We start from the raw sequence: 25789 nt of genomic DNA on the forward strand, positions 1-25789 counted from the left end.
CTTAAGGAGTCACAACATGTCTTTTCAATACAGTAGATAGTCAAGTAAAATGTCTGTTAGCACTGTGGTAACACAACCCAGTCACATGTGAAACTCGTCATAAATCAGCAGCAGCTGCAGCAATAAAGACGCTCGACACACGATATCGCATTGTGACGAATCCCTCCGATTTACATCCCTAGTATGTAATACCTCTCAAAGAAAGGAGGGGTGGAGGAAGGAGCTAGGTGATATCAGCCTATAGCCTCAACACCTGTTGTTATGAAGACTTTAGAGAAAAGAGTGGTAAAACAGCTTTTAAATTTAGTAGAGGATGAATTAGATACACCACTTTGCGTACTGTATAAGCAAAATCGCAGTACTGAAGATGCAGTGGTAACGTTATTACATTGATTTTGAAACATCTGGATAAGGCTAAAACTGTAGCTTGGGCCCTTCTTTTGGACTTTACCTCTGCATTCAGTACTATCCAATCAGACCTTTTACTGACAAAAATATTCAAATGGAAGTTAATCCTATCTTTATTCATTGGTACTATTTGTGAATCGCGGACGAACAGTGCTTTTCACATCGAGCACGAACAATAGATCGGCTTCTGCTAAGTCTCTCTGCACGCTAGGTGGCTCTGACCAACAACCTCAGATATGTATCTCGTATATGGAGTTAACATCGTCTGCTGCTCAATTAAGATAAATAAAGTTTGGTTCTATGCCAGAAAACACAAACCATCTATCTTAAGATATACACCCGCTTATCATTTGTCATAAACATCCTTTATTGTTATGAAAATACCATGAGCTGCATAAAAACACATACAAAATAGATTGTCACAATCATATGTCTATTTGCTTTCATATTTCATGTGTAGAAAAAAAGTTTCTCTCATTTTTTATATATATGGAATGGCAGGAGATATGATTGACAGATCTGAACACGCTCTGACTCATAACACTCACGCACGGTGAAGAAAACAGACAGTGCTCTTCAGATCACATAAAAACAGAAATTATATTCTGTATAATATCGTGCTTCAGTTTCTTTTTTGCGGCTGCTTTGTTTATTTGTAATCACAGAAATGCACAAAACAACTCATACATGTGATAACACATTAAAAAAACACCGATAAACCCATAGGTTTCAACTTTAGAAAGAATGAGACTTTTTATATTAATTTTCCACAAAATTATATAATGTGAGGATGTTTGGGCGCTGTCCTGCCTCACTACACTGTTATCCTTTCAGCCAAAGGAGTTATTAACGGATATGAAATTTATTACATATGTGGACGCAGAAGTCCGATATCAGCAAAGACACAGGGACAAAGGACAGAACAAGAGAAACCAAATAAAAAAATTATTAATCATATATGATTTGTCTAAGTTCTTCCAGCAGTCTCTGGTATTTTCATAAGCATAACATGTATTTATTATTATAAAGGATGGTTAGCATACGTATGGCTTTAGTCATGGTATATAATAAATTTCGGCCTCACAAAATGAATAGAATTCCCATTAGATCGCAGTCGTATGTTATTTCAGACACTCGCTGGTTTTAAAATAGTTTAAAAATTGTTGTAAATTTTTTAAAAATGCAGATATTAGCTGGTAGCTTGATATGAAACATGGGGAATGAGAAGCGGTGCTGACCGTCTCCTAACTCGGATAAACTCCACCTTTGAACATGATGTAATGGTAATAAGAGTGAGGAAGCAAGTGCAAGTAATGAAACAGGAATTTATTATAGGAGTCAGATAGACGAGGAATCCAGGGTGAGAACAACAGGTGGTTCCAGTGATCCAGGAAGTGGCGGGGAGGCGAGGCAGCAGGAGAGCGTGACACAGGCCTGAGATGAGCGATCCGTGGTGGTGAGTAGTAGCATCCGTTGGTGAAGGGTGGACGGGGGTTCCAGAGGTCAGACGAACAGCGAGGATCAACACACAGAGAAAACAGCAAACAACGCTCTGACAAACACAAGACGAAACACAGGGCAATAAGGGGGGTTACCGGGGTGGGCGGGTTAATTCGTGAATAAAACAAAGGTTTAATTTTGGACACATGGAAGGTGGGATGAATCCTCCTGTACGCCGGAGGTAGTTTGAGGCCGGACTGTCACCGGACTAATGATCTTGGTGACAGGGAACGGGCCAATAAATTTGGGAGCTAACTTATTAGAAACGGAATGGAGCGGAATGTTGTTGGTAGAAAGCCACACTTTTTGACCCACGACGTATACGGGAGGCTTAGACCGGTGACGACTGGCCTTGGCCTTGGTGCGCGCCCTCACTTGGAGCAGCAGTCTTCTCCGCAGGCTCTGGTCCACGTTGCGGTGGCACCCTCTGGACAAAATGCGTGAGCAGAGGGGACCGCGCTTCAGATTCCAGACTAGGAAAAATAGGTGGCTGGTAACCTATACTACATTCAAAACGTGGGAGAGGCCCGTGGATGACACTAGGTAGCGAGTTATGAGCGTACTCAACCATAGAGAGTTGCTGACTCCAGGAAGAAGGATTCTTGGAGACCCCAAACATCACAACGTTCTCTCCAAATCCTGGGTTGGCCCGCTCAGACTGACAGTTTGCACTGCGGATGATAACCCGAAGACAGACTAACCATCGCTCCCAATGATTTACAAAACTCCCTCCAAAATTTGGACACAAATTGAGATCCCCTGTCAGAAACCACGTCTACCGGGAATTGGGAAACCCTGTCAGAAACCACGTCCATGTTAACCACTGTCTCCTTGGCTGAGGGTAATTTGGGCAAGGGGATGAAATTGTGCCGCCTTCGAGAATCGGTCCACTACAGTCAAAACGACCGTCATGCCATTAGGGCGAGAGGGCGGGAGGGCGGTAACAAAATCTAGAGCGATGTGGGCCCAGGGTCTCGAAGGGACAGACAGCGGTTGAAGAAACCCATCCGGAGGTCGGTTAGACGTCTTACCACTGGCGCAAACTGAGCAGGCCAACACAAAATCGTGAATGTCGCGAGCCATAAGTGGCCACCAGAATCGTTGCTTTACCAAGCATCTAGTGCGGCTTATTCCTGGATGACAAGCGACATTGGAGCAGTGACCCCATTGAATAACGTCGGACCGTAGCTCCTCCAGAACAAACAATCGGTTCGGTGGACACCTGGGCGGAGGCGTTACCCCTTCTAAGGCCGCCTTGACCTTCGATTCGACCTCCCATATGAGTGATGAGATGACTATATTCTCAGGTAAAATACACTCGGGAGTCACCGGGCGTTCGGATGGATCAAAATACGTGACAAAGAATCGGGTTTGACGTTTTTGGAACCCCGGGCGGTACGATTGAGAAAAATCTAAATGACTGAAAAACAGTGCCCACTGAGCCTGCCTGGAGTTGAGTCTTTTGGCAGTTCTAATATATTCTAAATTCTTATGATCGGTCCAGACGATGAAAGGTACCCCCGACCCCTCCAACCAATGACGCCACTCCTCCAATGCTAATTTGACGGCCAACAACTCTCTGTTACCAATGTTATAATTACGTTCGGAAGGAGATTAACGATGGGAAAAGAACGCGCAAGGATGCATCTTGTCGTCTGAGGCAGCGCGTTGGGAAAGAACTGCACTTACTCCCACCTCTGATGCGTCAACCTCTACCACGAACTGACGTGTGGGATCAGGGGCGACTAAGATGGGAGCCGAAACGAAGCGGCTCCTGAGGTTGGAGAATACAGTTTCGGCTGTATTCGACCACCTGAACGTAGTTCTGGGGGAGGTCAAGGCAGTCAGAGGTGAGACCAGTTGGCTGAAATTGCGAATAAAATGCTGATAAAAATTGGTGAACCCCAGAAACCGCCGTAGGTCCTTACGGGAATCTGGACTTGGCCAATCTATCACAGCCTTAACCTTGTCAGGATCCATACGTATTCCCTCAGACGAGACGATGTAACCTAGGAAGGAAACAGACTGTGCCTGAAATACGCATTTCTCTGCCTTGACAAAAAGCCCATTCTCTAGTGACCTCCGGGCAGCACTTGTCTGAGACGTGTTGCACGTGTTCCTGGAGAGACGAGGAAAAAATCAGTATGTCATCCAGGTAAACATATATGAACTGATCCTACCATATCTCTCAACACGTCATTAACGAGTGCTTGGAAAACTACAGGCGCATTGGAGAGCCCAAACGGCATCACCAAATATTCAAAGTGCCCTCTGGGAGTGTTAAAAGCGGTTTTCCACTCATCCCCCTTTCTGATGCGGACCAAATGATAAGCGTTACGTAAATCCAATTTTGTGAAGACGGATGCTGCCTGTAACCTCTCGAAGACTGAAGACATCAAAGGCAAAGGATACGTATTCTTTACCGTGATGTTGTTCAGCTCTCAGTAATCAATACAAGGTGGCAGAGAACCATCCTTCTTCCCCACAAAAAAGAATCCAGCTTTACCCCCACTGGAGAAGAGGAAGGGGCGGATGAACCTCGATGCTAGAGAATCAGAAATATTTTTCTCCATGGCCTCCCTCTCAGGAACTGAAAGAGAGAAAAGTTTGCCTTTAGGCAGAGACTTACCTGGAACTAACTTTATGGCACAGTCATAGGGACGATGCGGAGGGAGAGAAGCAGCTGAACTTACTGAACACTTCCTTCAGGTCCAGGTACTCCGCGGGCACATTTGACAAAACCGTTGCCCAACCTCCTCCTGAAAAACAGACACAGCAGGACAAGCAGAAACCAGACAAGACTCATGACAACATTCACTCCAAGAGGTGATGGTGTTGGAACCCTAGTCCACTCGTGGGTTGTGTTTGACTAGCCAGGGGTGACCAAGGACAATGGGGTGCCACAGGGGAGTCCCATGAGGAGGATGGGAAGGGTTTTGGTGTGGTTGCCGGAGGTGGAGAAGAGTTATAGGTCCAGTAGTGTGGGTAATTAATGGCAGTTCCTGGCCATTGAGTGCGCTGACAGTGATCTGGTGTGATAGAGGAGTGATCGGGAGTCTCAGGTGTTGTGCAAGAGTGGTGTCCATGAAGTTACCGTCGGCTCCCGAGTCCAGAAGGGTGTGACAAGTGTGCGTGTTATTAGCCCATCTCAGTTTCACCGGAAAGGAGAGTGGATGATGTTGAGGACTTCCCGGCGGAGATCCCACCCGATAGTAGCCTCAAATTTACTACCGGGCTGGCTCTTTTACTGGGCAGTCAGCGTAGAAAATGTCCAGAGCCGCCGCAATAAAGGCAAAGTCCTCGGGACCTCCGCCTCTCTCTCTCCTCCCGGGTCAGTCAAGCTCTACCCACTTGCATGGGTTCGTGATCGAAGACGGGACCGGCCGTGTTCTCTCTGCTCGAGCTGCCACTCTCAATGTTGCTGGGGAGACGTGTAGGACTGACGTGCGCCCCCAGGCGATCGATGCGAGCATCCACGCGAAGCGCCAAGTCGATGAGTCCGTTGAGGCTGGTTGGCAACTCGAGGAGGTAGAGCTCCTTATGAACACGGTCGGCCAACCCATGCAGGAACATATCCCACTGCGCCTCCTCGTTCCACTTGCACGCGGCCCGCCAAGGTGCGAAATTTGATGGAGTAATCCACCACGGAGTGATTCCCCTGCTTGAGCTCAGTCAGCTCGCGGGCCGCCTCCTTGCTGGCCACTGCTCGGTCAAAGACCCTCTTCATCTCCTCGGAGAGGGAGTGGAACGAGGCGCAGCATGGGTCTCGGTTCTCCCACACCGCCGTTCCCCACAGGGCGGCCTTCCCCGGAAAGCAGAGTCAGCACGAACGCCACCTTGGACTCCTCGGTCTCGAAGGTGCGAGGGCTGCAGGGAGAAATGCTTGGAACACTTGGTCAAGAATGTTCTGCAGTAGTTGGGCTCACCGGAGTAGTTCTCGGGAACAGGTAGGCCTGATTCCGGCCAGTAGTTGGGTTCAGGGACAGCCCAGGGAACAGACGGTGCGGGTGGCGCAGCGGGAGTGGTCAGCTGTTGTATCTGCTGGGTGAGCTCGGACACCTGTGTCACCAGCGCTTGGACAGCGCGTCCGGTGTTGACGATGCTCTCCTGATCCATGCAGGTGACACTGTGTTGGATGAATTCTGAGAGTGATGTGGAACTTGCTGCTTCCATGATTGGTCAGAGCGTTCTGTAACGGTAAATAAGAGTGAGGAAGCAAGTGCAAGTAATGAAACAGGAATTTATTATCGGAGTCCGATAAACGAGGAATCCAGGTGAGAACAACAGGTGGCTGAGGCGATGGCTCTGTACATATGTACCTGTACATAATATTCAGATTGAACAGTGTCTTCCTATAAAAATCTGTGTGTCTGTGTGGATGCTGCTTTATCATGGAGTGCACATATAGACTATCTTTGTTGTAAGGTACAACAACGTTTCGATTTTCTTAGAAGTCTAAGGTCATTTGGAGCAAATAAGCAGATCTTGTTGTTGTTTCAATCTGTAATACAGAGTGTTGTGTAATATGGAATATGTGCATGCATGGTATAGTTGTCTCTCTGTTCATCTCAAAGCTTGACAGGCTAGATTGCTATCTATTTGTTCTAAAATTGCCAAGTTTTCAAGATCTGTATACAAAAAAATGTTGGTCTTGTCAGGAAAAATTATGTCTGACCCTTTTTACATTTTGTATGAGGAATATAAATTTTTGCCTTCAAACACAAGGCTTAGAGTTGCATTTGCTAGATTGAACAGATTATGTAAATCTTTTGTTATCAGTCTGTAAAATTAATAAATCAGAATTGGGGGTCTAAATAGGCCTCTGGGCTCTGGAAAATAGAAAGGACTATACGAATGCACTGTAGCTGTGTGTTTATATATGTTTTTTTTTTTTTGTATTATGTTTCTACTATACTGTTTGGTTATTAATTGGTGTGGAAGTGTATTGATGTGAATTGATGTGAGACAGTACGCACTGTGAGATGCAAGACAGTTTTTAGAAGAGATTCCAACAATAAAGTGTAATTGAGTTTAATTGAATGTACAGTTAGCCAGGCATAATGCTGATGTGTTTTTGTAGATGATCTGACTGTTGCTCTGTGTGTTCTGCTCTCTTTCAGTCTTGCTGGCTGTAATCTCACTGCTCAGTGTTGTGAGAGATTGTCATCAGCTCTACAATCCTCAAACTGTGTCCTGGGAGAGCTGGATCTGAGTAACAATGACCTGCAGGACTCTGGTGTAAAGTTTATTTCTGATGGACTGAAGAGTCCAAACTGTCAGCTGCAGATACTGAGGTATAAAAAACATATAAGAGATCATTTACAGTCAACTGATCACATTGTTGATGTGTGTGTCTAAAGATGATCTGACTGTGTGTGTCTGTAGATGATCTGACTGTGTGTGTCTTTAGGTTATCTTACTGTGTGTGTCTGTAGATGATCTGACTTTGTGCATGTGTAGGTGATCTGACTGTGTGTGTGTGTGTGTGTGTGTGTGTCTGTAGGGGATCTGACTGTGTGTGTGTGTGTGTGTGTGTGTGTGTGTAGATGATCTGACTGTGTGTGTGTGTGTGTGTGTGTGTCTGTAGATGACCTGACTGTGTGTGTGTGTGTGTGTGTGTGTTTGTCTGTAGGTGATCTGTCTGTGTGTGTCTGTAGATGACCTGACTGTGTCTGTAGGTGATCTGTCTGTGTGTGTCTGTAGATGACCTGACTGTGTCTGTAGGTGATCTGTCTGTGTGTGTCTGTAGATGACCTGACTGTGTCTGTAGGTGATCTGTCTGTGTGTGTCTGTAAGTTGTCTGACTATTTGTGTCTGTAGATGATCTGTCTGTGTGTCTGTAGATGTTCTGATTGTGTCTGTCTGTAGGTTGTCTGGCTGTATGGTGTCAGAGAAAGGCTGTGGTTATTTGTCTTCAGCTCTGAGTTCAAACCCCTCACACCTGAGAGAGCTGGATCTGAGCTACAATCACCCAGGACAATCAGGAGTCCAGCTGCTCAACCACAAACTGCAGGATCCAAACTATAAACTGCAGATACTCAAGTATGTCAAACATTATACTGAACATGTGTGTGATTGATGCACATCTACATTAATGTGTGTTTGTGTGTTTATAGTGTGGATCATGGAGGAGAGAAGAGGATGACAGCTGTACCACGAAAGTGTAGGTCTACAAACACACACACACATGCACACACACACACACACTTGGTTGTGTGAACTCATCTCATAGACTTTCATTGTTTTTCTGTCAGGTTAATGATCTCTTTTGTGCCATAAGCAAACATCACAGAAACCTGTTCAAAACACTAGATTTATAGAGAAACATGATTTGTCCAGTTTATCAGTCTTTTTTTATCTAGTCACCACCCTTTGCTCACAAAGATGATTTAAGTAGTGTGTCACTACATAACAGTAATATCTGGATTCAACTTTAGAGTCATGTGGAAATATCTTTCTTTTAATACATAAGGATTTATATTTATTGAATGACACATGACACATCCATTTGAAAATGGCTCTTAAACGTTTTTTCAAAACACTCTCTGTTAGGCCTGGACAATAATTCAATATCTAAAATTATATATATATAATTTTTTTTCAAAAACAGTGATATGATTTTTAAACACATTTCCGATATTTCAGTATACGTTACAGCATTTGTGACTAGCTGCATTTCCATTACCCTTCAAATTGTGCAAATTGAAACTGAAAAAACGCCTAATGGAAACAACACCTGATATTTAAGGGATTTGTGGTTTGAGGGGCTACATCTTTATCCTGCTGAAGCACTTTTGTTTCAATCTATAAGAATAATCAGCCTATGTTATAGTTCAGAGTTAAAGATATTAATATAAATAAGGTGAGTCTGAGAGTCTTATGTTTATTTGATGGTGATTTCACATTTCTTTTTTGTATGAAGGTTAAAAAAAATAGGTGCATTAAGTGCTGACATGCGAACAGTTACTTTTTTACGGTGTTTATTATCATAAGTTCTTTAACTCTGTTTCTGAAGAACATTTGTTCTGGCAAAGCATAAAATGCAGGGGAAACTCTGATTGGGTGATGTTGTGGTCATTTAGTGGCTGATTCAGAGTCTGATCTCTCAGTATTTCCAGTTAGTCATTAATTTTACATGATGATATTTATTAATGGTGACAAAATATTCTGATAAACAGATCAACTCTGAAGATCACAAAACAACCTACAAGATTCACAAAAAATGCTTTTTGTTGATTGTCACTATTGTTGAGATTCATATGCTGATTCTTGATGTGTGTCTTGATTATATGTGTGTCTGAATGACACTGTCAAAGTATTTTCTGCATAATTGCAAAATCTTTCACAACATCACAGCACTGTCATGTAAAATTAATAACCAACTCTTGATTTCTCTGTGGATCTATGACACATAGTTCAATGCATTTTCTTTATATTGACCTAAAAAAAATCTGAACATTTTATTGGAACAAAGCCGATCCCAAAATATCAGAAAGCTGCAGCAAATTATTTAAAAATAGCAGTTTATGAAACGTAGCATCTTAATAATTTATTGCTGATGACCAATGTTCCCTCATATCATTGCAGTTTTTTCATATTATATTATATTATATTATATTATATTATATTATATTATATTATATTATATTGTATTATATTATATTATATTATATTATATTATATTATTCCACAGTATGTCTGAATACTTGATTCTGATTGGCTGGCAGGTATGCAGTAAAACAGTTTAATGCACAGGTAGTTCCAAGTCAGTTTAATCCCCGGTCTATATTTATGTGCTGCTTTAATTGATGCACACTAACAGGTATTTATAAGTCTGTTTAATAAACGTTGTGTGTTTGTGTGATTGTTTGATAGGTTAGTGATGGGAAGTTCAGATCATTTTACCGACTCAGACCTTTGAGTCTCGTTCAGAAAAATGAACGAAACTTTTTTCGAGTCATTTCGTTCATTTGATGAAAATATGATTAAAATGTTACGTGTTACTTCCCTAACACGTCTACTAGTACTTACACAAACACTGATCACACTACAAAGAATACAAAACTATAATGCTGTAAGAAACAGAAAATATGAATTCATTGTTTACCTGGGTCTTCAGTCTATGATTAGCTCACCTCACCTCTTATCTGACAAGTCTTCGGGTTTGACCCGTTCCTTCATCACGTGACAGCCCTGTAAGCTTTAACCTATGCAGTCTGAGCTGGAAAGAGAATTGATTAGTTCATCTATCGAGTCCTCGGGTTTGAGTCGTTCTTTCATTACGTGACAGACCCATAAGCTTTAACCATAGACTGCATAAAAGGCTTTAATCTATTGTTTGTTCTTTTGTCACGTGACGTGACAGCATTGGATAGATAAATTAATTTACAAGCTTCCTTACAAACGGGTGCATAGTTATTATTATTATCATCATCATCATTATCATCATTATTATAATTATTTACTCTTACAGTTACTGTGTTTCTGGTCTCAAATTGCAGCTTTTTACTTCTTACAGTTTAATTTCTATCATGATGGTTATTTTCCATACACTGAATGTTGTAACAAAGGTAATAAAGAGTTGGTTATTATTATTAAATCTTTCTTTCAGAATCAGACTGAATAGGTTAAAGCTTGGTCTGTCACATGATGAATGAACAACTCAAAAAACCCAAGAGGGTCTGGCTGCAGACAAAGGGGCGAGTGGAGCTCCACTCAAAAGCGGAAATACGTCACCTCCACTAGCGACGCGGCCGCCATGTTGGTCCGGACAAACTTTTAAAATAGTTCATCTTTTAATTTATTTATACATGGATTTCGTTTTGTATTATTAATTGTTATATACATGTATAAAGGGTGCTTTGTAAGTTATGTCACCTCTTTGTACATAATGTTAATATTTTCTGTACTTTTTATCTGTTAATTTTACCTAGTAGAAATAATAAAAAAATAGTAATAAACTAATCTTTTACGGTTTATGACATGACGGCGCTAAAGTCTGTTTTTATTTCCCCCCAGCAATTTGCACTACAGACATCCAAAATCCATATTTTGAGGGCCTCTACCTTTTGTTCATGTTTGTTTTAACAATGTACAACTGCCAATGTAACATTCCATACATTTTAAGAAAGTTAACTTTATGTTTGTGATATTTAGCAGTGAACAATAAATGAAATATTAAATTAAATTATTAAAATAATACCTCAACCAGAATTTTGTGTTGAATTTTGTATTTTAAGCAAAATGACAACATATACAAATAAACCACAGTAAAATAATGAAGAATAATTTCCACAATTTAACAGTTTTAATTGTTTTTGAGTTATAATAATAAAAAAAACACATCTTACACTATATTGAAAACACATGAACTGCAAGTAACCATAATTGTTACAGTAAAGATGCAATGTGCACGCACGCGCACACACTTTACTCTTCAAGACCTCCATCGTCTGTAAAGCAATCCCAGCTACAGTAGCCAGGGTGGTCATCTGAGGAGTAAAACCCCAAAAGCACTCCCTTTTGTCCATTTCCCTGGTGACCAGACCCACAGTCTTTGTGAAGCTGGCTGCACTGTAAGCGACTGCACCTAGAGATGATGTACGGCTTTCTGTACTTCAGATAGTGTCTCTTTAAATATCTTCACTACACAAAAAAAAAACAATTATGACAGCACATTAAGTCACAATTCAGACAATAAATGAAAAAAATCTGTCAAAAGGTTCATGTTAGGGAAATGGAAGAGAGTGAGATTACTTAGCCTAATTATTATACCCACAAAAAACATGAGGGGGCAACCACACTTACTGAAGTCACTATCAAGCCAGCTGAAGTGTGTTCTCCTGTTGAAAATACTCCTGACTGACAATGTTGTTAAATCTCTGGCATTAACAATTACGTCAGATGGGTCAAGTTTAATTACAATACTGACATTGCATTATCATTAATGTTAAAGCAATTTACTTGTTGCTGAAGGTGCCTGGGCCACCACAGTTGTGCTTTGATGTTCTGATGCATCTGATTGCTGGGCTGGGGACACAAAGAAGACATGAGCATAGCAAAACTGGAACAAAACTATGTCTGTGTACTGACGTTATGTAAATTCAACACAGAAAAGTACTGCATCATTCACCTATGACAGTCCCAAAGCAGACAAGGTGATGGTGCTCAGAAGTTCCAGTCTCTATTTGTGGAGGTGTTATGAGGATGGATAACACTTGATATACATTTGATCTGAAACAAAAAAGTCAAACAATAGAATAATAGAACAACAAAATAGAAAAAATGGATACGTACTGTGATGAGTGGGGCGGGGCCGAGAGCTGTGGGAACGGAGCGAGGCCCCGCCCCACTCGTCACACGTACATGTTAATGTCACATGTAAAAAGACTTTGACTTCTAGGGTGGCAACATACATTTAAAATGTAAAGACTGCATCTTCCATGCTAATCCTATCCCTGGAAGTGAATGAAAAATTAAATATGAAAACAACCTCCTCACATTATACAACGAACGCTAGACACATACACATACAAAACAATAGTGTCCTTTCATTATTCACTACGTCATTTTAACACAAGCCACCAAAACCTAAGTTACACCTATGCTAGCCGTCATGCAACATCAGAAATGTATTATCCCAAAATGTACTTCCCCAGTCAACTGAAAAGAAAGTATCTTCTTCAAGAATTTAGTGAAGAAGAGGCAAAGAAAATAAGGAAGCGTTATTTTACTTATCCAGTTCTTCCTAAAGCCAAAGAAGTGACATTTAAAATTCTAAATGACATTTATCCATCTAATAACTTTCTTTATCCATCTAAAAATGGTCTGCATGGCAGAGTTCCAAGACGAAAACCGCTGCTGAGTAAAAAGAACATAAAGGCTCGTCTCAGCTTTGCCTGAAAACATCTTGATGATCCCCAAGACTTTTGGGAAAATACTCTGTGGACTGACGAGACAAAAGTTGAACTTTCTGGGAGGTGTGTGTCCCATTACGTCTGGCATAAAAGTAACACCGCATTTCAGAAAAAGAACATCATACCAACAGTAAAATATGGTGGTGGTAGTGTGATGGTCTGGGGCTGTTTTGCTGCTTCAGGACCTGAAGACTTGCTGTGATAAATGTAACCTTGAATTCTGCTGTTTACCAAAAAATCCTGAAGGAGAATGTCCGGCCATCTGTTCGTGACCTCAAGCTGAAGCAAACTTGGGTTCTGCAGCAGGAGAATGATCCAAAACACACCAGCAAGTCCACCTCTGAATGGCTGAAGAAAAACAAAATGAAGACTTTGGAGTGGCCTAGTCAAAGTCCTGACCTGAATCCTATTGAGTTGCTGTGGCATGACCTTAAAAGGTGGTTCATGCTCAAACCTTCCAATGAATCAGAATCAGAATCAGAATGAGCTTGATTGCCAGGTATTTTCACACTTACGAGGAATTTGTTTTCGTGACAGAAGCTCCGCAGTGCAACAGAATGACAGCGACAGAACAAAAAACACATAATAAAGAATAAAAAATTTAAAAAATACAAAGAAATACAAATAAGTAGGTAAGAAATGACAATATACAAATTGACAATTGTATGGCAGGTATATTACAATGAGCAGTTGTGTATGTACAGGTATATTATGTGCAAAAAAAATTTAAGGTACACTAAGTATGTGTGTTAGATAAATAAGTGTATGTGTATGTAAATATAAATAGTGTAGTGTGTTCCACAGTTATTATTAAGTGTTCATTAGATGGATTGCCTGAGGAAAGAAACTGTTCCTGTGTCTGGTCGTTCTGGTGCTCAGTGCTCTGTAGCGTTGACCAGATGGCAACAGTTCAAAGAGGGAGTGTGCTGGATGTGAGGGGTCCAGAGTGATTTTTTCCAGACTTTTTGCTCACTCTGGATAAGTACAGTTCTTGAATAGAAGGGAGGGTTGTACCGATGATTCTCTCAGCAGTCCGGACTACCCTCTGTAGTCTTCTGAGGTCAGATTTAGAAGCTGAGCTGAACCAGACAGTTACTGAAGTGCAGAGGATGGATTCAATGATGGTGGAGTAGAACTGTTTCAGACGTTCTTGTGGTAGGTTGAATTTCCTCAGCTGGCGAAGGAAGAACAACCTCTGCTGGGCCTTTTTCACAATGGAGTCAATGTGAATGTCCCACTTCAGGTCCTGAGAGATGGTGGTCCCCAGGAACCTGAATGACTCCACTGCAGTCACAGTGCTGTTCATGATGGTGAGTGGGGGGGGAGAGCAGGGGGGTTTCTCCTGAAATCCACGATCATCTCCACTGTTTTGAGCGTGTTAAGCTCCAGGTTGTTGAGAGTGCACCATATAGCCAGCTCTTTAACCTCCTGACTGTAAGCAGACTCGTCACCATCCTGAATGAGGCTGATGAGTGTGGTGTCATCTGCAAACTTCAGGAGCTTGACAGAGGGGTCCTTAGACGTGCAATCATTAGTGTACAGGGAGAAGAGCAGTAGGGAGAGAAGGCAGCCCTGGGGAGCTCCGGTGCTGATTGTACGGGTGTTGGATGTGTATTTTCCCAGCCTCACTAGCTGCTGCCTGTCTTTTAGGAAGATGTTGATCCACTGACAGACGGAGGTGGGCACGGAGAGCTGAGTTAGATCGTGTTAATGATCGTGTTAAAGGCCGAGCTGAAGTCCACGAACAGGATCCTCACATAAGTCCCCGGTCTGTCTAGGTGTTGCAGAACATAATGCAGTCCAATGTTTACTGCATCGTCCACAGACCTGTTTGCTTGGTAAGCAAACTGCAGGGGGTCCAGTAAGGGTCCAGTGATGTCCTTCAGAAAAGCCAGAACCAGTTTTTCAAATGACTTCATGACGACAGACGTTAGAGCCACAGGTCTGTAGTCATTAAGTCCTGTTATCTTGGGTTTCTTTGGAATGGGGATGATGGTGGAGCGTTTGAAGCAGGAAGGCACTTCACACAACTCCAGAGATCTGTTGAAGATCTGTGTAGTGATTGGGGCCAATTGGTCAGCACAGGTTCTCAGACAGGCTGGGGAGGTGTCATCTGGGCCTGGTGCTTTTCTTCTTTTGTTCTTCCTGAAGACCTGGCGCACATCATCTTCACAGATTTGAAGAGCAGGAGGTGTGGAGGGGGGATTGCAGGAGGTGTTAACGGTTGTGTAGAGGGATGATCAGAATGGGTGTGGGTGTTTCAAATCTACAATAAAACTCATTCAGGTCGTTAGCAAGTCGTTGATTAGCCTCAGTGCAGGGGGATGGTGTCTTATAGTTGGTAATGGCTCTCAGTCCTTTCCATACTGAAGATGAGTCATTGGAAGTAAACTGGTCTTCCAACTTTTTAGAGTAGGTCCTTTTAGCAACTCTAATCTCTTTGTTCAGTGTGTTTCTGGCCTGATTATACAAGACTCTGTCCCCATTTCTGTAGGCATCCTCTTTGGCCCGACGAAGATGTCTGAGTTTTGCTGTAAACCATGGCTTATCGTTGTTGAATGTTAAATAAGTCCTGGTAGGAATACATATATCCTCACAGAAACTAATATAGGATGTTACGGTCTCGGTGAGTTCGTCCAGATCGGTGGTAGCAGCTTAAAACACTCCAATCAGTGAGTTCAAAACAAGCTTGTAAATCCTGCTCTGTTTTGTTGGTCCATCTCTTTACAGTCTTTACTACAGGTTTAGAAGATTTAAGTTTCTGCCTGTAGGTTGGTGTAAGATGAACCAAACAGTGATCAGAGAGCCCCAGAGCTGCTCATGGAACAGAGTGATATGCATCCTTTAGTCAAGTCAAGTCAAGTCATCTTTATTTATATTGCTTTTTTGATAAAAAAGATTGCGTCAAAGCAACTGAACAACATTAATTAGGAAAAACAGTGTGTCAATAATGCAAAATGACAGTTAAAAGCAGTTCATCATTGAATTCAGTGATGTCATCATGCAGCTCAGTTCAGTTTAAATGGTATCTGTGCAATCATTTACAATCAAGTCAACGATATCGCTGTAAATGAAGTGTCCCCCCAACTAAGCAAGCCAGAGGCGACAGCGGCAAGGAACCAAAACTCCATCAATGGGAGAATGGAGAAAAAAACCTTGGGAGAAACCAGGCTCAGTTGGGGGGCCAGTTCTCCTCTGACCAGACGAAACCAGCAGTTCAATTCCAGGCTGCAGCAAAGTCAGGTTGTGCAGAAGAATCATCTGTTTCCTGTGGTCTTGTCCCGGTGGTCGTCTGAGACAAGGTCTTTACAGGGGATCTGTCTCTGGGGCTCTAGTCCTGGTCTCCGCTGTCTTTCAGGGCTGTAGAGGTCCTTTCTAGGTCCTAATCCACCATCTGGGCTGGATACATACTGGATCCGGGCGACTGCAGTGACCATCTGACTTGGATACAGACTGGATCTGGTGGCTACGGTGACCTCGGAATAAGAGAGAAACAGACTAATATGAGCGTAGATGCCATTCTTCTAACGATGTAGCAAGTACATCGGGTGTTATGGGAAATGTTCCCGGTTCCGGTTTACCTAATTAATGCAGCCTAAAAATACTTTAACGGATTTGGATATTAGAAGCGTATTAGTATGTTATGTGTAAGCCAGGTTAAAGAGATGGGTCTTTAATCTAGATTTAAAACTGCAAGAGTGTGTCTGCCTCCCGAACAATGTTAGGTAGGTTATTCCAGAGTTTGGGCGCTAAATAGAGAAGGATCTGCCGCCCGCAGTTGACTTTGATATTCTAGGTATTATCAAATTGCCAGAGTTTTGAGAACGGAGCGGACGTGGAGGACTATAATGTAACAAGAGCTCGTTCAAATACTGAGGTGCTAAACCATTCAGGGCTTTATAAGTAATAAGCAAGATTTTAAAATCTATACGATGTTTGATAGGGAGCCAGTGCAGTGTTGACAGGACCGGGCTAATATGATCATACTTCCTGGTTCTAGTAAGAACTCTAGCTGCTGCATTTTGGACTAACTGGAGTTTGTTTACTAAGCGTGCAGAACAACCACCCAATAGAGCATTACAATAGTCTAACCTTGAGGTCATAAACGCATGGATTAACATTTCTGCATTTGACATTGAGAGCATAGGCCGTAATTTAGATATATTTTTGAGATGGAAAAATGCAGTTTTACAAATGCTAGAAACGTGGCTTTCTAAGGAAAGGTTGCTATCAAATAGCACACCTAGGTTCCTAACTGATGACGAAGAATTGACAGAGCAGCCATCAAGGCTTAGACAGCGTTCTAGGTCATTACATGCAGAGCTTTTTAGGCCCTATAATTAAACACCTCTGTTTTTTTTCAGAATTTAGCAGTAAGAAATTACTCGTCATCCAGTTTTTTATATCGACTATGCATTCCGTTAGTTTTTCAAATTGGTATGTCTTGCCAGGCCGCGATGAAATATAGAGCTGAGTATCATCAGCATAACAGTGAAAGCTAACACCGTGTTTCCTGATGATATCTCCCAAGGGTAACATGTAAAGCGTGAAGAGTAACGGCCCTAGTACTGAGCCTTGAGGTACTCCATACTGCACTTGTGAATGATATGATACCTCTTCATTCACTGCTACGAATTGATGGCGGTCATATAAGTACGATTTAAACCATGCTAATGCACTTCCATTAATGCCAACAAAGTGTTCTAGTCTATGCAAAAGAATAGTGTGGTCAATAGTGTCGAACGCAGCACTAAGATCCAATAGCACTAATAGAGAGATACAACCACGATCAGATGATAAGAGCAGGTCATTTGTAACTCTAAGGAGAGCAGTCTCAGTACTATGATACGGTCTAAAGCCTGACTGGAAATCCTCACAGATGCCATTTTTCTCTAAGAAGGAATATAATTGTGAGGATACTACCTTTTCTAGTATCTTTGAAAGAAAAGGGAGATTCGAGATCGGTCTATAATTAACTAGTTCTTTGGGGTCAAGTTGTGGTTTTTTTGATGAGAGGCTTAATAACAGCCAGTTTGAAGGATTTTGGGACTTACCCTAATAATAATGAGGAATTAATAATAGTCAGAAGAGGATCTATGACTTCTGGAAGCACCTCTTTTAGGAGCTTAGACGGAATAGGGTCTAACATACATGTTGTTGGTTTAGATGATTTTAACAAGTTTATACAATTCTTCCTCTCCTATAGTAGAGAATGAGTGGAACTGTTCCTCAGGGGATCTATAGTGCACTGTCTGATGTGATACTGTAGCTGATGGCTGCATGGTTACAATTTTATCTCTAATAGTATCGACTTTAGAAGTAAAGTAGTTCATAAAGTCATTACTGCTGTGATGTTGAGAAATGTCAACACTTGTTGATGCTTTATTTTTCGTTAATTTAGCCACCGTATTGAATAAATACCTGGGGTTAAGTTTGTTTTCTTCTAAAAGAGACGAAAAGTAATCAGATTTAGCAGTTTTTAATGCTTTTCTGTAAGATAGGTTACTTTCCCTCCAAGCAATACGAAATACTTCTAGGTTTTGTTTTCCTCCAGCTGCGCTCCATTTTCCAGGCTGCTCTCTTTAGGGTGCGAGTGTGCTCATTACACCACGGTGTCAGACTGTTTTCCTTAACCTTCCTTAAGCATAAAGGAGCAACTGTATTTAAAATGCTAGAAAAGAGAGAGTCCATAGTTGTTCTGAGGTTTTGGATATGCTAAGGAATTGGGATAAATCAGGAAGATTACTTACAAAGCAGTCTTTTGTGGTAGAAGTGATGGTTCTACCATACTTGTAACAAGAAGTGGAATTTACAGTTTTAGCTGTATGAAGTTTGCACAAAACTAAATAATGATCTGAGATATCATTGCTTGGCTGCATAATTTCAACACCATCAACATCAATTCCATGTGACAGTATTAAATCTAGAGTATGATTTCGACAATGAGTAGGTCCTGAGACGTGTTGTCTAACCCCAATAGAGTTTCAGAATGTCTATAAATGCTGATCCGAATGCATCTTTTTCATTATCAACATGGATATTAAAATCACCAACAATTAAAATTTTATCTGCAGCCAGCACTAACTCGGATGTAAAATCAGCAAACTCTTTAATAAAGTCTGTATGGTGCCCTGGTGGCCTGTATACAGTAGCCAGAACAAACATCACAGGGGATTTATCATTAACATTTTGTTTCTCTGGATAATGTTATATTAAGCACCAATACTTCAAACGAGTTATACTTGAAGCCTGCCCTCTGAGAAATCCTGAAAACATTGTTATAAATTGAAGCAACACCTCCCCCTTTTCCTTTTTGGACGTGGCTCATGTTTATAACAGTAATCTTGGGGTGTAGACTCATTTAAAAATAATGTAATCATCAGGTTTTAGCCAGGTTTTTTGTCAAACAGAGTGCATCTAGATTATGATCACTGATCATATTATTTACAAAAAGTGCTTTCGTAGAAAGGGACCTGATATTCAATAAGCCAAGCTTTATCATTTGTTTATCCGTATTGCATCTGTTTTTTATTTGTTGAACCTCAATTAAATTGTGGTGTAACAGTGATCTAGTATGTTACTGTCTCTTGTGGGACATGTAACATGCTGTCTGTATTTTGGCAGTTCACGGGAGAGATTGGCTTTATTAAAGTCCCCAAGAATGATTAAAACAGAGTCCGGGTGTTGTTGTTCTGTCTCTGTGATCTGGTCAGCAAATTTCTGTAAAGCCAGGCTTACGTGCGCTTGCGGAGGGATGTAGACACTCACCAGAATGAACGAGTGAAACTCTTTTTGAAGTGAAAGCTTATTGAAGTGTTTGATCAGCACCGCTGCTCCACCGACAACAACGATCAGTAAAACGTCCGAATTGAAATCCGGTAAAAGATTTTGTGGTGTGTTCTGCCGAATGTTCAGCAGTTCAGCAGTTCATCCCTGGTGAAACTGATCGTGTTTGACAAACAAAAAACAGGAAAAACGAACAAAAACAGTACAAACACTGGAGAGCCAAGCACTGAAGCAGCCGTCTGCGGCGCCATCGAGGTTCTATGTGGCTGAATTACAACAATTCGCATAGATGAGTGGACCAAAATTCACTCATTTGAAAATACATTTATACATTTTATAATATATTTTCAAAAATATACAAAAAAATGGCCAAAATATATATTTTGCTAAAATATATTTACATAAATATATTTTCTACCAATATATTTTTGGCCATTTTTGTATATTTTTGAAAATATATTTTAAATATATAAATTTATTTAAAAAAAAAAACATTTAAAATATATTTTGACCTCTATATATTTTAGTCCAAGAAAATTCATTTTCTAGCCCCAGAAATACATTTATAAATATATTTTGGTATATGAAGGTTGAAACTATTTCAAAAATATTTCATTGAGCTTTCCTGTTTGCAACATATATTTAGCATGTATTTCAAATATATTTTGGCCATAAAAAAAAAAAAAAAAATGTTTTTGCCATATGGGAGAGGTCACGCTGAACAAACTCAGGTGTATTGAGCGGATTCCTTATAAACGCCTCTGATTGGCCTTTGTGTTCATGCGCTCAGCAAACACGTCTGTGATTGGCTACAGTGATCAACGCTGCAGAAACACACTGTTAATATAAAGCGTTGATGCTCTTCACTGACACACAAACACACACACACACACATAGGATCGTATGAAAGCAGTGTCTGTCAGCGGGAACCGAACCGAGCCGCTGCTGCAGAAACCTGCTATCATTACACATTAACATTGAAAAACAGCTTTCGCTAAATTAGTGAGGACGTTTGTGAATAGTGAGGAGAGTTTGTACTTTGCAAATACAGTCAAAGCTGTAAGCACACAGACATCTTCAGCGTTGTGTTGTTCTTGATGATTCTCTCTTCTTGTGTTCAGATGCCTGTGATCTCACACTGGATCCAAACACAGCAAACACTCAACTCATTCTGTCTGATGAGAACAAGAAGATTACACGTGTGAAAGATCATCAGCCGTATCCTGATCATCCAGAGAGATTTGATGAGTATCCTCAGGTTCTGAGTGCTGAGAGTCTGACTGGACACTGTTACTGGGAGGCTGAATGGAGCGGAGCTGCTGATATATCAGTGTCATATAAAGGAATCAACAGGAAAGGATGGAGTGACTGTTGGTTTGGATCCAATGACAAATCCTGGAGTCTGTACTGCACTGATAACAGATTCACTGTCTGTCACAATAAAAACAGAACTGTTATACCTGCTGTCCCTTCGTCCTCTAAGAGAGTAGGAGTGTATGTGGACGTGTCGGCCGGCTCTCTGTCCTTCTACAGCGTCTCTGACACACACACACTCACACACTTACACACATTCAACACCACATTCACTGAACCCCTCTACGCTGGATTTAGGGTTGAATATTATTCCTCAGTGTCTCTGTGTGATATTAAATGATAGAGAGACTCTTTCTGATGTTCACATCCACACAAACTCATCAAATCTCACGTCATTACATTTGTATTAATTCATTTAAATTAGTTTTTCATCGTCCTCCAGAATTTATAAATCTAGATTAGACTCTCATATATGTTCTGAATCTTTAATAAACAGAGTAATATGTGTGCTTTAATATTTCTATTGTAAACTGCTCATCAAATGTAATAAAAGTCCATTAGTTAATCATTTGATCCTGAACTGGTTTCTGAATCTCTGATGTGAACTGATGACAGTATGAATAATCATGAATGTGATTGAGATCAGCAGAATCAAACACAGAGGCTGAATTCACTCCGAATGAATCCGTCTCCTGATCATCTGCTTTATTTTTCTTTCTGCGCTGATTTAACACTGGATTCACTAAATTAATTCTGTACAAACACTCACAGTATCGCTGCTGAACACAGTTGATCTCTTTCAGGAGCTTCAGAGCTTCAATCTGCTGCTTGATCACTAGAACATCTTCATCAGCATCTCTTCTTCTGAAATGATGCTCTTTTCTGCTTTATTATTTCTCCACCAGCACAACAGCTTTATATGACGGGAGCCACACAGCTGTCACTCAAATATCTCTAGAAATAACATTCAGTTTCATTCAGAAATCTATTGTACATTATTAATGTGCTTTATATGCAATCAGAAAACTAGACTTTAACATCTTACATGAAGCTCTTACTCTGAAAGCTACAAAGAGAATCAACATTTCTGTGACAGAATTTATGTGCATTTAAAATTTAATCTGCAAAGACAAAAATAAAATTTCGTTTTTAGTGTGCATGAGTTTGAGAGAGAGAGAGAGAGAGAGAGAGAGTGTGTGTGTGTGTGTGTGTGTGTGTGTGTGTGTGTGTGTGTGTGTGTGTGTGTGTGTTCAGTTGCAGCCCCAAACATTTCTGGCTTGTAGTGCTTTGTTTGCACAAAAAAAACCAACAACAAAAAAAACACTTTATTTAAGAAAATCGACGCATACGTCATGTTGCGCCCCCTACTAAAATAAGTTATAAATAAAGTCTGTAGTCAAATCCAAAAAAAAGAACACTTAAAGTTAAAATCTATCTTGAATTTATTTTGTTTTCTGAGCGATATATTTACACTTTTCTGTGTATACAGATAAGTATGCACACGTGAAAAGTAAATGTTTCTTGAGCAGCAAATCATCATATAAGAATGATTCTGAAGATCATGTGACACTGAAGACTGGAGTAATGATGCTGAAAATACAGCTGCGCATCACAGAATTAATTACAGTTTAACAGAGATTCACATAGAAAACAGTTATTTTAAATTGTAAAAATATTACTGCCTTTTGTTGTATTTTAGATCAAATAAATGCAGGCTTGGTGAGCAGATGAGAATTCTTTAAAAAACAAACTGGTATGTATTTTCGTAGTTAACCCGTTTAATCCCACCGGTCACAATAGTGATTGTAAAAAAGGTTTTCATTTATAAAGCTCTAAAAGCCTTACTGACTGATGTTTTAGTGCACTTCCTGCAAATATGGAAAAAATAAAGGGTGTCAATGAAATATGTGCAGTTTCTCACATGATTAGTGCAAATTGTCACATGAACCAGAGCAGCTTATTTCCTGTTTCCATTTTGAGAAGATGATGACTGCATCAAAGCTCCAAAACAAAAGACTAGTAAAGTATGTCATCATAAAGATATGACAAAGATTTTTGGTATATATGATATTTAGGTTGTCTAGTATTAATATATGCATTCACATATATTTAGTTTTGTTGAGTGTGGTCATAGAATGAGTAAACATGTTGATGGTCACAATAGTGACCGTGAACTTAGGTATACAATATAAATCCAATTGCAGTTGCTAGTGAAAATGACAATAAAATGTTGCATTGACAAAATATTGCCCTAAACTAAAAATTCAAATGTTACAAAAAATTACAATAATGATGTTTTTTTTTATATACTCAAAGCATTAATATAAAAATTTGATGTTATATTTCACAAAAAAAGTAACAATTTTTGAAATGCGGTGATAGTTTAATTTTTTTTTTTTAATCTCAATGTTCCTATCAATGTTGCATAAGTTTTTTTGTATGCATAATAGTAACCCTAGAATGTGATCAAACAGTTTAAAATAGATGGGCTAGATATATAACCCATTTTTATGACTGGCAGAAATAGTTTTCATCAGTACTCACCTTATCCCTGTGACCGAACATAAAACACAATTTTTCACATACTTTTCCAAAAAAAAAAAAAAAAAAAAGAATTATTGATTATTTCAGCATAAAGGGTACTATTGACACACCCCAACATTTGGATATTTTCAGGTCTGGGACAAAATTTGGGATTAAACGCGGTAATAGGTGTCGAAGCAAAATCACAAATTACAAACAAACTCAAGACAAAATCATCTCTGTTCTTGTTTTTCATATATATGTAATCACTCAGAAAATAAATCATTTGATTAGGGAACAAAAATACAGACGATTAACAAAGACTTCTCAATAAAAGCATAAAGGAGATAGTCTCGTTTGATTTAGCTAGCCTACCGCTCTTAACTTAATCAATATCTGTTCATTAAACACATGATAGCACAAAGTAAACAGTTGTCAGGTGACCATAAGCCACTCCTCAGCTGTGGACTACTGGTTTCCGACGCGAAGTGAGAGAGTGTGGGACTCAGCTCACATCCACCACCAGTGCGCTGTGCAGAGCCACAAGACCTTTGCAGTGGTAAATGATTGACAGAGCAGAGGGACGTGAAGATTCTGGTCACTTGATCAGTGAAAGGTGTGTGACCTTTGACCCAACATGTTTTAGGTTTTAGTCGTCATCATGATTAAACAGGGCTTTAATCTGTCTGTCTGTGAAGAATGAAAGATAAACAAAGCAAATAGTTTAGAAATGAGTCCAGTTGTGCAGCTGACAGAAAAGAGACTCTAAAATTACAAGATTAGCAAATAATGTGTTTAAACAGAGAAACACTTTGTTCTGAATGGGAGCATTTAGAGGTTGGACTGCTTTTTTTTATTTTTAGTTTTTTGCTAAAATATCAGCCATGATATATATGTATATGTATAATTCAGCAATCCCTCAAGATACAATTTCTAATGCTACTTTATAAGTTAAGGAATAGTTAATCTAAAAATTAATCTGCTGAAAATGTGCTCACCCTCAGATCATCCGAGATTAGGAATGAGTTTGTTTCTTCATCAGATTTGTAGAAAGTTTTCTTTGTAGCACTGCATCAGTGTGCTCAGCAATGGATGCTCTGCAGTGAATGGGTGCCGTCAGAATGAGAGTCCAAACAGCTGATAAAAACATCACAATAATCCACAAGTAATCCACAAGCACTCCAGTCAATCAGTTAACATCTGGAGAAGGTTTAAAGCTGTTTTTGGACTGATTTGGATCTGTGCAGATTTCTCTCATGATTCACACCAGAAAACTTTTTCACTGGAGGAAGAGTTATTATGGATTATAGACTACTATGTATTTGAGTTAAAAAACGTCTTAATTCTGGATTTGTTTTCAGTTTTTTGTCTTCTCCAGATGTTAACTGATGGACTGGAGTGCTGTGGATTACTTTGTGAATTCTTGTGATGTTTTTATCAGCTGTTTTGGACTCTCATTCTGACGGACACCATTCACTGAAACTACTCCTTCAGTGCTGATCTTCTTAAATCGATGCCTGATGTCGGCACTCAAAGTTTAAACTTTTTTTCCCCCCTCGTGTTGCAGGAAGCTCTAGGAAAAGGAGAACAAGAGGGAGAAGGAAAAGTTGAGTCTGTTCCTGCTGTGATCCTGTTATTTCACTGGATCTCTCTGGACTGGGTCAGGAAGAAGAAAAGAAGGGGGGAGGGGGGAGGGGGATGAGATCAGAAGCCTCTGTTTCATCTGGAGAGGGAGTAACGGATGGCGTAGTTCAAAGAAATACACATTGCACACTGTGTATTTGAGTTTGGCTTAAAGAAATGCATTTTTAAATACTAAATCTTTAGATTTGAACTAAACTGTTTTAAATATTTGCACACTGTAAGATACATTTATGAGAGACCAAAAACTTTGTTTACAGTTGAGTGTGGTTAGGAGAGAAAAAAATGGCTAATTATGGATTTTGCTGTGTTTCTCAAACCTTTAAGATAACTTGTTAACTATTAATATTGCTCTGAAATGTTAAGCTTTATATATATGATGATGTTTGGCATTTATGCAGAAAAGTATTAGTGCATTATCATATCATTTCGAAAATATTAGTGTAATCATTTCTTCACAGAAATAATTATTTATACATTTTATTTATATCTAAATTATATATAAATAAAAATGTGCAGTCAATTATGGGGGTTTGTTCATTAACACACAGTCCCCCCCCCCCACCTCACATTCATTGCAATTTGAAATTTCTGGCATTTCGTCTTCAATCACACGCAACCCTTCACTTCTAAACTCCGCCCCCAAATGCATGTCAGCCAATCACAAATTCACAATCCGAATGGACAAAATGATTGGACAC

At 40.1% G+C, this 25789-nt stretch overlaps 1 protein-coding gene across 1 annotated transcript; it reads left to right on the forward strand.

The window, feature by feature from the left end:
- Window positions 1-7184: 7184 nt before the first annotated feature.
- LOC122140262 (stonustoxin subunit beta-like) lies at window positions 7185-21501 on the forward strand. Its single transcript, XM_042743121.1, has 4 exons — window positions 7185-7202; window positions 7777-7950; window positions 8025-8071; window positions 20732-21501. Exons 2-4 carry the CDS (start codon window positions 7790-7792, stop codon window positions 21262-21264), a joined length of 741 nt encoding a protein of 246 aa, XP_042599055.1. The 5' UTR covers window positions 7185-7202; window positions 7777-7789; the 3' UTR covers window positions 21265-21501.
- Window positions 21502-25789: the final 4288 nt, after the last annotated feature.

The sequence above is a fragment of the Cyprinus carpio genome, chromosome B17 (assembly GCF_018340385.1).
Source record: "Cyprinus carpio isolate SPL01 chromosome B17, ASM1834038v1, whole genome shotgun sequence".
NCBI classification, from domain to species: Eukaryota; Metazoa; Chordata; class Actinopteri; order Cypriniformes; family Cyprinidae; genus Cyprinus; species Cyprinus carpio.

What these genes read in the sequence shown, in the direction of transcription:
- LOC122140262 (XM_042743121.1), top strand. Translation starts at nt 7,790, where the DNA reads ATGGTGTCAGAGAAAGGCTGTGGTTATTTGTCTTCAGCTCTGAGTTCA. An exon ending in TATAAACTGCAGATACTCAA is followed by an intron (nt 7,951 to 8,024) that starts GTATGTCAAACA and finishes GTGTGTTTATAG; the next exon opens with TGTGGATCATGGAGGAGAGA. An exon ending in GACAGCTGTACCACGAAAGT is followed by an intron (nt 8,072 to 20,731) that starts GTAGGTCTACAA and finishes TCTTGTGTTCAG; the next exon opens with ATGCCTGTGATCTCACACTG.